Source organism: Callorhinus ursinus, unplaced genomic scaffold (assembly GCF_003265705.2).
Source record: "Callorhinus ursinus isolate GAN/ISIS: 27379988/994484 unplaced genomic scaffold, GSC_fseal_2.0 scaffold10, whole genome shotgun sequence".
Taxonomy (NCBI): Eukaryota; Metazoa; Chordata; class Mammalia; order Carnivora; family Otariidae; genus Callorhinus; species Callorhinus ursinus.
Window position 1 is genome coordinate 80,075,491 of NW_027397072.1, and position 17,496 is coordinate 80,092,986.

At 46.2% G+C, this 17,496-nt stretch overlaps 1 protein-coding gene across 7 annotated transcripts in view; it reads right to left on the reverse strand.

Moving 5' to 3' along the window:
• Positions 1–17,403, reverse strand: part of CHST10 (carbohydrate sulfotransferase 10) — a 32,369-nt gene extending 14,966 nt beyond the window's left edge. For 3 of the 7 annotated variants that reach the window (XR_012379873.1, XR_012379874.1, XM_073897857.1), the window contains exons 1-4: positions 17,163–17,402; positions 15,154–15,226; positions 6,320–6,413; positions 5,632–5,763 (exon numbers count right to left, since the gene is read on the reverse strand). Coding sequence is in view for 5 of the 7 variants with exons in the window: in XM_073897857.1 (XP_073753958.1) it covers positions 5,632–5,763; positions 6,320–6,392 (205 nt within the window). In the remaining 2 variants the exon portion in view is untranslated. Of the gene's footprint in view, positions 1–5,627; positions 5,764–6,315; positions 6,414–15,153; positions 15,227–15,880; positions 15,898–17,162 lie in introns of those variants that run through there. The other 4 variants (XM_073897858.1, XM_025869017.2, XM_073897859.1 and 1 more) reach the window with 4 other exon arrangements.
• Positions 17,404–17,496: the final 93 nt, after the last annotated feature.

The window sequence follows — 17,496 nt, forward strand, 5'->3', positions numbered from 1 at the left end:
GAGAACAGCTTAGTGGTTTCCAAGGGGGGTAGGTAGGGGCCAGGGAAGGGAGACAGGGAGGGGAGGTAGGTGTGGCTATGGGGCACCTGGGTGGCTTAGTCGGTTGGGTGTCTGCCTTCGGCTTGGGTCATGGTCCCAGAGTCCTGGGATCAGGCCCTGTATTGGCTCCCTGCTCAGCAGGAGTCTGCTCCTGCCTCTCCCTCTGCCTCCCTCCTCATGCTCTCTCTCAAATAAACAAATAAATATTAAAAAAAAAAAAAAAGGCAACCCAGGGCTCCTTGTGGTGATGGAGATGTTCTGCATCTTAACTTTATCAATGTCAATATTGTGATTCCAACTCTGCATTATAGTTCTGGAACATGTTACTATTGGGGTAAACTGAGTAAAGGGTACATAGAAATCTGCATTCTCACAACTGCATATGATTCTACAGTGATCTCAAAATTAAAGGTGTAATTTTAAAAAACCAAGTTAGGGGCACCTGGGTGCCTTATTCAGTTAAGTGTCTGACTCTTGGTTTTGGCTCAGGTCATGATCTCAGAGTTGTGAGATGCGCTCATCGCAGAGTCTGCCTGAGATTCTCTTCCTCTGCCCCTCCCCCACTCCTCCCTCTCTCTCTCTCTCCCGCTCTCTTGCTCAAATAAATAAAATCTAAAACAACAACAAAAAACCCAAGTTAGCAGTCAAGTTAGTATTTACACATTAGCTTAAAAATTCATGGGAAGTGAGATGAGACCAGACCAATCTTACAAAATGCTAGTCCAGAGTAATAATTTACAAAAAACTGCTTTGGGAGAAACCCTTGGGTAGAATTTGAAGATAATTTTCAGATCTCTAAGATCAAAGAAACATTTACTTTCAAAATTCTGCAAAGTCTAAAAACATAATTAGAAAAAGTAGATAGCAAAAAAAGCATAAAAATCAGCATAACGAAGCATAAACAAAGGCACATTTATTTCATTTAAAAAACAATCAAAACCTCCTCTTGGATCAAGAATAGCAACAGCACACACAAGGGACTGCAGCCTTCCACCTACACAGGTTTGCTACACGCTGCCTGCCCCCCCCCCCCACCCCGCCGCCCGGGCCCAGCCGGCATGCTGTTAGTGCGCACCATGGCCTGGTGTCCTCCAAGTACAGACGACACTAATAATCCCATCTCCCCATCTGTTATACACTTTTGAGTTATCGGACTCCAATATAAACCTCTTTGCCACACACCTTTAGTAATGCCACTGAAATCTTTGGTCCAGTCTATGTGTGATTTAAAACGCCATCCTAACCAAAGCTGTGCGCAAGAGCTGTTCTGTACTTGCAACAAGGTCAGAGAGCCCTGTCTACAGTATGAAACAAAGCATCAGCGCCCTTGGCCCCAGAGCTCTTGAATACACTCTGAGGACTCCAAGAGACCACCCCCTGCCCATCCTCCTCCTCTGTAACTGTCACCTTTGAGCACTCACATGCTAACAAGAAAATGCACATTCTATGCTTGTCTGGTCACTTCGTGTTCTGACGGTGTCTTCTAAGATGAGCACTGCAATGCTTAGCTCTGCCCCAGGCTGAATGGGTTTTGCAGAATTCTAAGCTTCCTTAATAACATTTTAGATGGGACAATGTATCCTGAATTCTAAACAGCTGCCTTACCAATGAATTTCTGAAGCAACCTGTTTCCCATATTCAGAAGCACAGAGGACAGGCTTTGGCAGCCATGAAACATCTCATCTTCCAACACGACACACATCAGACAGTCATCCACCAATTTTTATCATTTTTATGATTTTAAACTTCTTGGTATTTGCTTCCCCCCCTCCCCTGGGCCCTAATTCAAGTAGCTTCAAGTAAAACTGGTAACACAGTTTACGTTTGGTTTTCTTTTTTTTCTGTTGCTCTGCTGACAACCATTTATTTTCAGCAGATGCTATTACCCCCACTATGATCAAAGCACAGTCTCTTTCCCCACCCAGACCCTTAGGAGCAAGCCTCCAGCCCCAGGATCAAGGATTCTGAGCCTATAGGTATCAGATCACTTTTGTTACAGGCATCGCTATATTTACAGTGCTTTATAAAACGTCTTTACATTTGCCAAGTGATGTACCACCTTGTTCTTCTAGAAGTGAACACATCCGCGAATCTCCCTGACCACACTGTTCATCAGTCCCCAGTGCCAGTCACCTCCCCATCACACGCTAGGCATAAGGCAGGCAAAGACATTCAAGGCATGGGCTCTGCCCTCAAGTAGCTTACAGCCAAGGTGATGGGCTGAGTGGAGGCAAAAGTTTGGAAGAGGAAGCTGAACTAAGCCGAGAAGAAAAATCAGTGTCTACACATATATACCGGATTCACAAGGATGTCGTTTTTCATTTCTAGTCTCACCATACTATGCCATCAAATTCCCATCACTGAATGGGCTTTATTTCCCTGTGATACAGTCTAGTTATAACACCTGAACCTGGTTCCACATGACACTGAGGTTTGTTAACCAAGGATGATTCACTGCTACAAATATCTCTATGGCCTCATTGCTGAGCTGAAGACAGACCATATCACTACTTAAAGAAAAAAAAAGGTAAGTGAGGTTTCAAACAGCATTTCAAGACAAATCTCTTCCTGTCAGTGTAAGTGACAGGGAAATCATTAGAACAGGTAGGTGAAAAGAAAACACACACGCCCAGCGACAGACTGGAACAGAGCCCTGCTTCCCAGAGGTCAGAGCCGGAAGGAGCAGCCCCACAGACACTGGAGTTACAATCGGCTCCCTGAACACTGAGACCAACGATCTGCCATCTGCTTTACAGGAAATGGAACTTCATCTTTAGGAGACCGCTGTGTTGTCAGTTACTTCTTTGAGATGACACTTCATACTGGGCTTTTGGTTCAAAAACCAAAACACTGTGAACATGAGTGAAATAAATCTCAGCACCTGAGAAAAATCTCTTCCAGCCACATGTTTACAAACCTCTTTCAGTCTCCTGTACAGCTCCAAGATCCACCAGGGGGGTTTAAATGCATTCCTAGACAAAGGGGGCCCCCTAAGGCTAAGTGACTGTAGCCACCAAACCACAGCCCTAGAGGGGCAGGCAATGCCCTCACGGACGGCCTCCTCGAAGGCTGTGTGTTTAACTTCTCATGGGTGCTCCATCCCTGCTCTGTCACCCAGATTGGCAAGACACCCTGCATTGGAGCTTGTTTCCTTCATTCAGAACTCAGCCAGTGAACATCCATCTTCGTGATCCCAACCAAGAACTTAGGGACAATTAGATACTTTCTGTGTGCTCAAGAAAGGCTGGGTTACATTTGAGCCTGACAAAGGGTTCTCACTCTAAGTTTCCTGCACAGTGTGGGACTGACACTGTCCTCACCGGTGGCTCCCACTTCCTGGAGGTAGGAGAGGGGCAGTGGGGCCAAGCGTGCTCTGAGGTTCCCACCAGAAGTTGTCTGCACCACTGTGCTCCCATTCACTAACCACAGCAACCACACCAAACATCCAAGAGTGTAAGAGCTATTTGGTGAGCAGCACCTAAGACGACCACAGATCTTTCCGCCAGGTTTAAAATCGTAAAGCTTTTCATCTTTCCCTGTAAGTTTCATCCTCTATCCCTTTTAACTGTTTGCTCCACACTTCACAAAACCCTCTAGAGCTTCTACACTTTCCCGAAAGTGTTCAGCTTAAAACTTGCCACAACCTAGCAGAATGACACGTTGCTTATCAGATACCACTGAGGAATGCCATGCTCTTCAGAGGCTATTCTGCCAGAGAACACTACAATTCAAAGGGCACACATCTCAATTATTTTTGGTGGAAGTCTCGTAAAATACATTAGCTATACTCCTAGTTTTTGAAAGAAAGTAAACCATTAACCATTTAACCTCATGACTTGCCTTTGAAGTGCCTTCCTTACCAGGAGGTGACATTTAAGGGAAGCATGAGTAAAACGTGTGGACTTGTTGTAACAACAGATTCATATTCTCAGCAGCTGCAGCTCTTTCTACGTTTGTGGTTCTCTAGAGGTGCGTTCCTAGAGATTCTAACTCACTTGGTCTCTGGTCGGGCCAGCAGAGAAAGGTTTACAAAGTCCCACAGACAGTTCTAGAGTGCCACAGGGTGAGAACCACTGCTCTTACTCTTGAGGAGGGACCTCCATCAGAGGTAAGTGGAGCTGGACTGGAGCAGCTGGAGAAACAGCTAATTGGTCAAGCGGAAATCACAGTCTCAGACTCTAACGACCCCCTAGATTCGGTGCCTGCTGTCCTAACAGAGGCCCCAGTGCCTGGTGGGAGCCAGGTGGGAGCCATGATTGTCTGTGATTACCCACAGTGCTCTGTGATGCTCCTGCAGTTAATGCCGCCATCCCGAGGCTGTAAGAACCCCTCAGGTCCTCACAAGAGCTCCTGGAAGGTGGGGGTGGTACCTGTAATGACGGCCTGTCGGGCCCGAGCATAGAGGAGCTGAGTTACTGAGTGGAAACCCTGGAGCTGAGAACTAGCTCTTGGGGCTCATTTCAGGGCCTCCCTCTTTGGCCTGCACATCTGCCTTCCAGCCTTGTTGTTCCTCTACAGACAGCATGGAGGAGGGAGAGAGAATGAATGGAGCATTGGGCCCCCGGGGTGGGGCGCTGCACAGCCTGACAGCAGGGAGTATCTGGGCTGCAGTGGAGCCCAGAGCCTGCTGGCCACTCACAGGGCACCGTTCATGCAGCTGCTGGGAGAAAGTGGGGAAAACTGCTGGAACGGATGGACACTCTCCTGATCCCCCCTTCCTAAGGGCCGCTGCCTGCAGGAGAATGTGTGAAGGGTTGTACAGAGTTAAGATGCTGTGCACACCCACATTCACAAGCATCCTATTAGGCAGACGTCGTCAGGCCAACCTGAAGCTGCTCATGAGCCTTTTCAACATCTCCCGTTTGTCTTGCCTCACTTTGCCATGGAAGGAGTTGCCTCAGGGTTCCAGGTGCACCTCCTTACATACGCCAGCAACCTCACAGATCAGAGACCCTCACTGTACTCAGGTCAATCTTGGAGCTGTCAGAGCATGTCTCTCTTGCAGGAAAAAAACCACTAACGCCTAGGTAAGCAAAGGTCAAGGGCATAAACTAAAATAAGTTCTTCTGAATCTGGGTTTGGTGCTCTTTGTACATCTTCATCTGAACACCTACATCATCAAGTCAAGGGGAGTTACCTCAAAGACTACCAGACACAATATTTAAATCACCTTCCTCCCGGTGAACCGAAGGTGACTTTCAAACGCACGGCTAACAGCATGCAGCACCAACTAGAACACAGGGATGCTGGTCAATCATGGCAGCGTCTCATGATGACACCAAGCAGGGCAAAATCCCAAGCCTGGAGCCCAGGAGATGACCTAGCAAATAGTATTGCTGGTAAGAGGCCACCAAAGAAGCCCACAGAGAAAGCACGCTCCACCCGCCCCCAAGGGAGATGCAGGGAAGACACCTTTGTCCCTTCCCACCTCCCCTTCTGCACCTCTGTAACATGAAGGAATTGGACACCATAACCTTCGAGGTTAATGTTCCTTCGAATGTGTGACAAAGGTCATCCGTGCATATACCCAGAAACAATACCACAGCATTGTCTGGATTAGCCAAAATCCATTCCACAAGGAAGCATACCTACCATCGGGGTCTTTAAAGGTCAACGTGATAAATTTGCTAGCCACCATGAACATGAAAATCACCCAAAAGCATGCGGCCAACAGAAGCCACTGGTGGTGCATGTTGTCAAATGTCAGCCATTCAGTAATTCTTCCTGGAAAACAAAAGTGAGATGCCCCTGGCGCTTATAAATACATCAATTAAACATAAAGTAATAAAAAGAACAGGTGGTTTTAGTTAACAGCAACAATATGAATATTTGAAAAAAATTTTCTATTGATACAGGGGTTTGTTGACTTAGTACTTAAATTTTATTCTTAATTAATAATATGAAGTTGTCAATCTGGTAATTCAAACAGATTTAAAACACTCTAATGGAGAGGAGACATTTCTGTTTGTTTTGGGAATACACGATAAGATTTTGCTTTTGTAGATTTGCCTCATAACTCCTTTCTGGCCCAAGCGAACATCAAAACATACTCCTGGTACCCAGCAATAGCCAGTGCCTGGAAGCAGGAGGGCAGAAGGAGTCCGCCAAGGGTCAGACCTTGGCTGTGGTAATTTGTGGAGGGCAGAAGCCATACTGAGGCAATTACAAGCAGGCCCTGCGTAAAATCCTGACATGCTGACAAGATAGATGTAGCCACACCTACAGAATCTCTAAAACAGGACAAATGAACACCAGGGCTTCTGTGTCTCCATTCACTTGCCTGCAAGAGTCTGCGCAGAACCTTGGGGGTGGGTGTTTTTCATGCTGTCACTGCCCGGAGTGATGCAGGGCATGTCAGTCCTCAGCAGGTCATGCTGCAGGGGACACATAAAGAGCCAGGAAGTCACAGTCAGTTCTTGGCAAGTGAGACAAAAAAAAGAGTGTGTTTCATTTCACCTTTAACAAAGTGCTTCTTCAAGCCAAACCAAACCACTTAAAGAGGCCATGCTGGGCTGGGTTGGTTTCCACTAGCTGACTGAGGCCATCCATCACTCCTGGGCAGCAGGGAGAACTGGTCCCCTCAACGAGGCGCTGATGACATATGATTTCAGACAGCTTCTGAATGCTGGATGGGACAGAGCTCAGCGGGGACCCAGGTAATCAACTTTCCTCCTTGTCTCAACAACAATTACCTCCTAGAATCTCAATGGAACCAGGCATCTGAAACCTGAATTCCCTCCACCAAGTGGTTATCCAGCCTATACTTAAATCTATCCCTTAATGGGGAGATGCAGCCTGTGCATTTACTGGGTGGTTTGGGAACTACCCTCGGTCACCTCATGTGCTCACCCATTAGACCCAGTGTGTTTCCTGGGGTCTTCAAACAGGGTTGCCAGATTAACTAAATAAAAATGTAGGACACCCAGTTATATTTGAATTTCAGATAAACAATACAGTAGTCTCCCTTATCCACTGGGGATCCTTTCCAAGACTCCCAGTAGGTGCCTGAAACCACAGACAGTACCGAACCCTGTAGACTGTGCTTTTTCCTATACATACTATGGGAAAGTTTAATTTATAAATTAGGCACAGTAAGAGATTAACAATGATAACTAATAATAAAATAGAACCATTGTAACAACATACCATAACAAAAGTTATGTAAATGTGGACTCTCTCTCTCTTATTGTGCTGTACTTACCCTTCCTGTGATGATGTGAGATGGGAAACTGCTTATGAGATGAGCTGCAGGGAGGGCAATGACATGGGCACAGTGGCATAGCATTAGGCTACTACCAACCTTCTGACCATTCGTCAGAAGGAGGATCATCTGCTTCCGGACCGCGGCTGACCGCGGGTAACTGAAACTATGGAGAGTGAAATCGCAGATAAGGGGGGACTACTATGAATAATGTCTTAGTAGAAGTATGTCCCAAATATTATAAGGCACATACTTACACTTTAAAGAGTGATTTGTTGTTTCTGAGTTTCAAATGTCACTGGGAGTCCTGTATTCTATCTGGCCGCACTGCCCAACACGGGGCATGCGCACTCCTCTCGAGCTGCCTGAAGCTGGCCTGAGTTGAGTCTTCCTTTCTCCCTCAGTCCTGCTCGTCCGAGGCAGCACGGCACAAAGGAGAGCACCTAGACGGCCCCACCACTCACCAGCTCTGTGACTCAGCACAGTCACTTAACCTCCCTAAACCTTGATTTCCCAACACTGAGACAAGGCCCTCCTCCTTCCAGGGTGGTTTCGAGGATTAAAGGGCCTGTAGCCGTGCCCCTATAAACATAAACCGACCCTCTCTGACTTTCCAATTTGATCTGCAAATAGCCTTCTAAGTCTAGTGGCCAGAAATGAATGCGACAGCGTGGTCTGCCCCAAGAAGAGGGGAAAAGAAAGGCAGACTCATCCCAGGGGGCTCAAGTTCCTAATTCTTGTCTTCCAGAGACAAGTGAGGCAAGACTGCGCCTGGCAGCATAGGGACACTGAGAGACAGTGATACTCAGAGGGGGTCCGTCCCCATGGGTCACAGTGGGAGCACTCCACTGAGAAACCCCAACGGCAGGCCTTTTCTAGCAGAAGGGCAGAAGGGCAGAGGTACCAGTGTGGGCAGGGGAGGGAGTAAAGAGAAAGGAGACAAGTACCAGGCAGGAGGTACGCAGCCAAAACAGAGGGGTATTTGTTCCTTTGGACCAGTTTTCAGGAAGCCTTAGAGGCTGAGGAACACTCTGGGTGCTGAGTGGCCTGGGGCTTGCAACCCATGCTTTGCTAAGAGAAGTGCTGTGGACAAGCGAATACGGATGAGGGGAGCCACCTGAGGCTGCCTCCCTCACACATGCTTATTCTGCAGAGCCAGAAAACCTCTCGGCGCTGCTTGCTCATGGTGCCCTGCTCTGCTCAGACCTAGGCTTCCAGCCCCTAAGCACCCTCCTGGGCATCAAGGTGGCACTTGGGAGGGTTTTATGGCTTAAGAATCTAATCTTTACAGTGGGAACTAGTCTTCTGAAGGGATCTAATTTGAGTGTGCCCACTGAGCTCACCTCTACATAAAAGTAGGGAGATGATGAATAAACAGCCTTAACATGAAAATGAAGGGTTGTATCATCTGCTCTACAGGAAGCCAAGTGGCTCAGGGATAGGATTTCTGCATCTGGGCTCGTTGAGATGGGAGAGCTGCATTATCCTGAGGCCATGCCTGCCTTCCTAAGGCTTGGATTTTAATTCCAAGCCAGGAATGCTTTACTTTTTCACCCAGGCCTGGGGTCAGGGGGTGGGGGTCTAATTCTCTTCTCCCAGAAAATCTTCCCAATTTTCACATCTGTAAGGATAAAACCACCACTGCATACCTACCAGTGTGTTGTGAGGTCCCCGTGAGACAGAGCCTGCCAAAGTACCTCCTCTACAACTTACAATCCACCAGCCAATGTCTTCTTTCCGATGGGGAATTTTACTTCAAACACGTTCAACTTGGAAGTGACTTCAATTAAACCCCTATTGAACTAGGACATCTAGAGTGCCCCTTCCTGCTCGGAGCCTGGCAGCTGCACTAAGTCGGGAGAAGGGAGGTCTGCAAGGCCCCTACCTCCCTCTCATCCCTGTCACAGCCCACCTGGACGGGGCAGGGACAGCCCAAGACACCTGGGGACCCTGATGAGGGCTGCAGATGTGGAAAGGTTCATGTGCATAAGCCCTAGGCCCTGCTAAAAAATGTTCTCTCGAGGAGTATAAAGTCACAGACCTCACCAGTGTCTTGGGTAGAGCCGCCCAGACTAGACTGAGGTCTGACAATGACCCTGTGCCCTGCTGCAGGTCCCTTTGCAGCCACAGAGCCTAAGAGAGGTCACTGTGAAAGGCAGCTCGGGAGGGAGCGCTCTCTGCCGGCCATTGGGCTTCTGTAAATGGGAGGTAAGCAGAGCTGGCTTCCCTCCCATGCACAGCAGAGGAAGAGTCAGCTCTCCCTGATGCCCACTCTGTTGGAAACCCCCAAAGCCTCTGTCCATCACCCCACCTACTTTCACATCCTGCACTGCAACTACCACAGCCTGTTTTCACTCATTCACCATCTGCCCCCCTAGTAGAATGTAAGTGCCCTCGAGTACACCAAGGACTAGAATAGTGCCCGGCATTCAGTAAGACAACAACCATTATTTGCTGAATGCCTCCATCCACCTAGAAACTTATTAGGAAAACTCAGGAGAGATGAAAGGTACTTCTGAAGGTACCTATCCCAACCTTCTACCCGAGAGTTCCCAAACTCTTTAAAGGATGAGGCCCCCAATTTCAACAACCTCAAAATATTTCTCCAGTATCCACATGAGAGTAGTTATGTATTTGATACCTATTACCTGAGACTAGAAAACAATTAAAAGTTACTAGGACTTCAGTATTACTTGAAAATAAAATTGTATTTTATAAATTACAGCACTTAACACGCATTTGAACAGATATACAACTTAAATATACTGACTCAGGGGGGTGGTTAAGAAATCTCACTGGAGTCCAAAAATTTTTTTTAAATTTTAAATAAAACTCTGTGCTGAAGGGCAAGCCAATTACAGAGATCCAAAATGTCAATTTATATCTGTAAACAAAAAGGGCAAGTTGCAAAATTGAATGTATGATCCTCTCTGTAAAAAAGTTATATATGTGAATGTACGTGATCATACATATATCCAAACACATACATGCATGTAATGCACAGACTACAATCTTGAGATGATGAAAGCAGTTATTTTTTGCTTTGTACACTTACATATTAAAAAAAACTTTTGCAAGTTTTTTTATAGTAAAAACTAATTTTATACCATTTTATAGTAAAAACTAATAAAATATAAAAGATGCCACTTACTTACATGCCCCCTGGTGGTATTTATTTCTGTTTATTTTTTCTACCTGACCACTACTGATTGCAGTTTCCTTACCACTTGGTAAAGTGTGGGAAAGGATGGTAAATACTTTTCTAGCTGGGAAAAAATGGTTAAGTGACAAAATCAACATGTATCTGAATATTTAATAAATACACCTCTGTCTTCATTTGTTTTAGTTTTTTTTTTAAGATTTTATTTATTTGAGAGAGAGAGAGAGAGAAAGCAGGAGAGGACGTGCGGGGTGAGGGGCGGAGGGAGAAGCAGACTCCCCGCCGAGCAGGGAACCTGATGTGGGGCTTGATCCCCAGGATCATGACCTGAGCTGAAGGCAGATGCTTAACCGACTGAGCCACCCAGGCGCCCCTGTCTACATTAGTTTTTATTTAGCTTTTAAAAATGATTTAATATTTAAAACAAAGTGCAGAGACTAATATAAGAAAAACAGATTCTTGGCTCTAATAGTTTTGCTGTACTTACTTGAGTGTTTTTAAAGGAAAGGAAGTGTTAGAAAAATAAGGCTGGAGCCCCTCTCTGCCCCACCTGGCTCTAATGGCCCTGCACCCCAGACTTATTCCTCCATCAGGGAGGAGTCTTCTGACAGAAGTGGCAGCAGCGGTTTGGAAGGCGGTCTTCCCTGCACAGAGGAAGGCAGGGCCAGCTGCAGAAGAAGGTGGGAAAGCATGTTCACCCAGGGCCTGAAAGGAAACAGTGCATTACATATGGGTGCTTTCTAGGGAGGCCCCTGCTGGGCAGGGAAAGCCTGGGGTGGAGAGATGCACTATTTTTAAGCGCCTACCTTTTCTTCCCCGTGGTCTGTAGTGAAGAAATTCACAAATTACACACAGACTTAAGAGAAAAAAGCTGTTGAGGTGAAAATTTAGATAAACCAGGACTTGTTCTCTGAGTCGTGCTATGTGTGCCAACCAGAACCAGTAAGACTAAAGCTTGGTCCCTCTCAAGTACCCCTCCCCTCAGGCCCAGTATCTCTACAGTTCATAACATATGACACACAAACACAAGTAGATGTATATCAGCATATACTTTTAAGGACACAAAAACCTAAAAATAATTATTTGCCAACTTCATCACGAAAAGGTATATTCATCCATCCAACAAAATAGGTGCCAGGGATACGACCCTGAGTCCCAAACCAAACACATATGCACAGTTTATGTCCTCATAGAGCTTGCCATCTAACCCACATGCATCAAAGAGTCTATCCCAGAAGTGGTGTGAGGTGGAGACAAGGCTCTATGAGAGGAAAATACAAAAGGACAGAACCTGGGTGGAGAGGTCAGGGACAGCAGTTATGTAAGGAGGTCCCCGGGGCCAGGGAACCAGCAGGGAATGGAGGCCCCGGGGGTTAGGCAGGAGAAGCCAGGGGCCCTTGAGTAACTAAAGGAAGCCCCAGTGGCTGGAGTTTCCAGATCAACGTTAGAGATGAGCAAAAGCAGCTATGGTCAGAGAACACTGCATCTTATAGAGCATTTATGGAATTTAGCTTCACCTTGTCAGCAATGGAAAGCCACTAAAGAGAGTTTTCCATGAGAAGAGAGGTAGCAGTGTCATGATTTAAATTTTGAAGCTATTCTTCTGACAGCACAAAGATGTAAAGCACTATCCACTTGGCAATTCCCCAGCCTCAACATCATTTCCACAAGTGCAGCAGGAATGTTCTAACACAACTAAGTGTTCTGCATCACCACCTAGACCTACCCTCCTAGATGATGACGACCACCACCGCCACCATAATCATCATCTCCATTAAGGAGATCTAAAAACCAGCACATAAATGCGTAAGATCCACAATATCTGACAGGTTGGGTTTTCACGAAAACTGAAGATGAGGGGTTCCAGTTAGCCATAGCATAGCATGCTTCTGCTTTGGAAGTTCATGCACTCTGAATCTAGGTATGCACCTAATGATGGCTGACTTTACGTTTAGGGCGGTGCTTCCACCCCTGGGTGTACATTAGAATCACCTGGGGCGCTTTTAAAAAATACAGCAATGCCCTGGGCCCCAAGAACACTGAACCCAAGACAACACATATCGCTGGAGATGGATCCAGGGCTTGTTCTAAAAGCTCTGCACAGGATTCTAATGAGCAGCCAGGGCTAAGAACTGTTGGTCCAAGCCCCCAGCCCTTTAAAATGCAGATTCTAGGCATGCTGACATAGTAGCCATTCTCCTACCACCTCCTTCCATTATAAGAATGAAAACTAGCAGCAAAAAACTGTCAATGAGCATCCATTGATGCTTTGAAAAATCAGCTTAAAGAGGTTTAATTAGAATCAAAGACCTCCAGCATTGCTCCCACTTACTCTTCTTTCCAGCCTTCCTACCTATAGGTAATTAGACTCTGTAGAATTAGGATTTGGTCTGACCTTGGAAAAATTACAGTAATTTGCCCTATTTGTTTAAACAAAATGAAAGGCATTCCAAATTCCCTTAGGCCCAGGTCCTCTAAGCCCACCCCACTATCTGCACTGTTTCCCTGAATATACCAATTCTCCACGGGGTTTGCCTCCTGTACAAGGATGACACCCTCAAGGCTCACGACTTCTGTGTGCAAAGAGACTGGGGCCTGAAATCAACAGTCCTTCCTCCATGGCTCTGCCAAGGGCCACTGCTCTCCCTGTAGCCCGGTGACAAATGGCCTTTAAAAAGCCTGACATTTTCTGTAATTAACTCTCCTTTGTTCAAGGAGCCAAGGCAACTTCCCAAGTTGCCTCTTGCAGCTAATGGTGGCAAATCTGAGTGTGCCCCAGGCCCCCGGTGGTCACGGTATGCTGCCCTGAAGCGAGCCCCTGGGCCCCCAGGAGTCAGCATACCCATTTTCGGAGCTTTCCTATTTCCAGTCATTAAAGGAGATTTTCACTTGCAGATGTCAGGTTCTGAAACCAAGCCAGAGAGCTGAACTCTTAGAAAACCCACAAATCAGAAATAGTGGTTAAGGTGACTTCCCTTCTTATGGGGAAAGCAGGGTTAGGAAAGCAAAAACACAGCTGAACCTACCAGAAACCTCAGTCTTTTTTATTTTTTTTTCCTCTAAACTAAAAGAAAGACAGCACACATTTTACATGTTTGTAATGACTAACAATGGGTTTGGTATTATTACCATCTTCTGGTACAAATTCTCTCTCCCCTGCGTTTTCAGAAAGATGCTCGTAAATCCATTTTGGTCAGCTGCCAATAATATTCCTGCCAGTGGCTTTTCCCTTTGTTTAAGCTGTCCTCCAAAAGCACAAAACCTTTCTGGGTTTGTGTGGAAGAGCTTGACTTCCACCTGCCTTGTTCTACTTTTGCTATGCATACTGACTTATTAAAGGTTCTGAAAAGTCCTGTGGTAAATAAGCCCCTTTAACTCTGTTTAAATAGCTTTTTTCCAAATGTCTTTCATTCATTCAGCAATACTGACCAAGTGCCCACTTTGAACCAGGACAAATAGAGCTATTAATATATATGATAATACCAAGTGTGAAGGGCCACGGTTAATAACAAAGAAGGGTAAGGGGAATCTTGAGAAGAAACAGAACAGAGTGAGGGAAATCATGCAGCACCTGAGCCAACAGCTCAGGTGTCCCAGTGTCCCAAAAGCAGTGTCCCAAAAGGTGTCGGTGTCCCAGTGTCCCAAAAGCAGCAAGAAGACAGTGTCCCTCATGCTGAGTGAGCAAGAGGTCTAGGAAGTAGCCCAGATAAAGAATCCTTTCAAGGGTCCTTTATGGAGCTGGAAACTCCTGGATCCCCCACCCCCATCACATACATACCCCAGAGAAAGGACATGTCCAGTGTTCAGTTTTTAACATTCATTCAAAACATAGCCAGGCACTAAAGGAAACTTCACAAAAAAAAGACTGGTAATGCACAAGCAGCTGGTAGCCCTGGGGGGGATTAAGAGGAAGAAGGGAAACTGTAGCTAAGGGCTGGAGCAACCGGAGACATTCTACAATCAAACCTTCCATATCTTTGGATTTTGAGCTAAAATGTTATCACCTAATCAGTAAAATTACTAAGTTACAACGTAATAAAATATTGCACACAAATTTATAATATATATAAAGTGCCACGACAGTCACGGTGATTTTTAAATTCACAGGGTTTCTCTCAATCTAAGTTCAGAAACTTCCTTTGTCTACTTGGTCATAATCATTACAATTTGCTGTCTTAGAATGACTGATCATCCTTAGTTACCAGCATGAAAACACACTCCTTACTCTGTCCAACTGAAGAATGTATCTGAGGTTAAGACAGATTCTCATGGGGGCGCCTGGGTGGCTCAGTCGGTTGAGCATTTGCTTTCAGCTCAGGTCATGATCTCAGGATCCTGGGCTCAAGCCCCATATCAGGATCCCTGCTCAGCGGGGAGTCTCCTTGTCCCTCTCCTTCTACCCCTCTCCCCAACTTGTGTTCTCTCTTTCTGCTCTCTCTCTCAAATGAATAAATAAAATCTTAAAAAAAAAACCCAGATTCTCACTAGTAACAATAATGAACAGCAAACACCTGCCTAGGGTTATCTACATGTCAGGCACTGCTCTTAGCAAACCAAACTCACCTAATCCCCAGCCTGGGAGGGTTCTCCTACTATTATATTTAAGAAAACATCTCTAAGTATAAGTGTACACACTCCTATTTAAGAGTTTTAAATTTCATTAAATCTCCATACGAGCAAGAGAAGAGACAATGAGATTAGTAAATGACATGAATCTCAAGTAACTAGTGAGCTCACACTCTCCTTCACATACCTTCTGAGGCCTGGGATCCACACTTGCTTGCAGCAGTATTTGCTTTGCCTGAGATTCTTGGTTCCTCCTATCACTGTACAGGATAATTAAAAAAACAATAAGCACCATTAGAAGTGACAAAATCGACTTATTTAGTACAAATTGGTTTATACTTGGGAAATAGTTAACCACTTTGATTATTCAAGTACATTTTGCACAACAGGTCTCTTACAGAGGTGGGTATATTTGGAATTCCTGGCAAATGAATAAGTATTCTAAATGTGCCAAAAAAGGTAGCTGTTTAAAAGACTGTTCCCTGTAACTTCAAAGGAAAAATGAAGTTTTGTAGCAAAAAGAATCAAATCCTATTATACCTATTTTATATGTTTGACATTGGGTAAAGGATTCCTGCAGAGGATGATAGATGATGAAATCTTCCAATGCAAGATGTTCTCTGGATTTTGCATTTCTTTAGGCTTTAACACCCTGGCAAATTCTAGCCAAATGACACATCATGAATGAATAACTGGAAACAAGCCGAACTCGTGGAATTAGAGAGATTACAGATTTAATAGTGTTGGCTGGCAAAATAAACATACAACTCATTTAACACATAATATAGCCCAAACTGCCTGGGATGCATATAGCACACTCTAGCTGTGTTTCCTTTTACTCTGAAGAGCTCAAAGTTAAAACTAAAAGCAATTTGATGTTATACAGATGGAAAGATTAAGCTTTATGTACTCACATCCAGATTCTTCCAGACCTGTATCAGAAGAAAACAGACTTCGTTTCTGCAATCTTGAAGGTCCTGAATTCACCTCTCTCCCGTTTCTATTTCTGGCTCTCTCCCACCTTTTTATTGTCTAACCTCAAGCATTTGAACATTGATCTGACTATACCTGCAAATTGCCTGGGATATTTCCTGATTCTTTCCCTCCTTTGTTCAGTTTTGCAAACACTCCAGTTTTCATTTTGGGAAAGGAAAGAATTTTTCTCTCAGGTATTTCTTTGAGATTCTATTCTTCAGGGTGAAAAGCAAAGGAAAGATTTTTCTTTCCATCTTGAAATTCCAATTTTGAGCCAAGATGGACTCATCATTACGATGGTAGAAAAGGGAGACTATTTTCTCTCTTTCTGTCTTTTCTTTTTCACCCTGTCACTGAAAATTTCAGTGTGAATAGGTACTGGAGATCAGCAAGCCGGTCGGACCTAAGCTGAGCTGCCTAATTTTAAGAATGTCTGAGACATTTCTAACCCTGGCAGTTAAAACTGACCAATACCCAACTCTTTACGGCCCAAAGGCCCAGACTCTGGGTGTTTCAGAGAAAAAAAGCCCTTTATGAGTCCTCCCCCTTAGCTAACCAGACAGAACCTGGCTGCACTGCTTTCTATTCACTGACTGGCCCTTTCCTGCCTTTAGAGACTTGGAAAACAAAAACGACAGCTTTTGGAAAACCTGGTTCATCTTCCCAGCCAGAAGTGCAGAAATTTATACTTCAAGCTCCAACTTCTGACCGGCCTCTCCACTGTCAAAATCAGGGCTGAGCGCACTCTGCAGCCTATCAGGCAGGAAACATCCATTTCCAACCATCCTTTCCCCTCTCACCCACCAAAGATATACTTAACTGTGCACTTAGGAAAGGGTGCACATGTTCCTTCTTCCCTGCCCTCTCTCTCTGCATGTTCCCTGCACCCAAGTTGGAACATTTTCTTTCTCTTTGCACCCAATCACAAATGCAAATTCTCAGCCAAAGATGAAAGAAGTAAATTATAGATCACCAAGTATCAATCATTCCACTGGTCACACCATCCCGCAGCAAGGACGCCGCCTTATTGCATAATTAACGTGATGGAGGTTCTTCTCATTAATCCCACCAACTAGAGAGGTCCTCAAGTCACCAAAACACCCTAGGATGGTGCTCACAAAGAAACACCGGTTCGCCCCGTCTTCCCATCCACCCGGGATGGGGGTGGGGGTCGGGTCCCCGGGGTCTACGAAACCCACACCCGCCGGTCCCAGAGCTCACCCACTGTGCAGCCGGAGCTCGCCGGGGTCCTCGGGCCCTTCCGAGCCGCTCGCGGCTAAGCTCAGCCTCGCGGGCCTGGGGGCGAAGCGCGCGGGGTCCCCGCGTGCCGGGAGCGCGGGAGGCCCGCCCCGCCCGGAGGCCTCGGCGCCGCCACCGGCGGCCTCCGCGCCGCGGCCCGCCCGGCCCGGAATGTGGCGGCGGCGCGCCGGAAGGAGAAAGCCGAGCGCGCGAGGCCCTCTCCGGGGGGCGAGCCCGCCGCCGCCCCACGCGGCCCCCGCCCGTCCCCGCGCGCCGCCTGGCCGGCTGTGCGCGCACCCGCTGCCGTCCCGCGCGC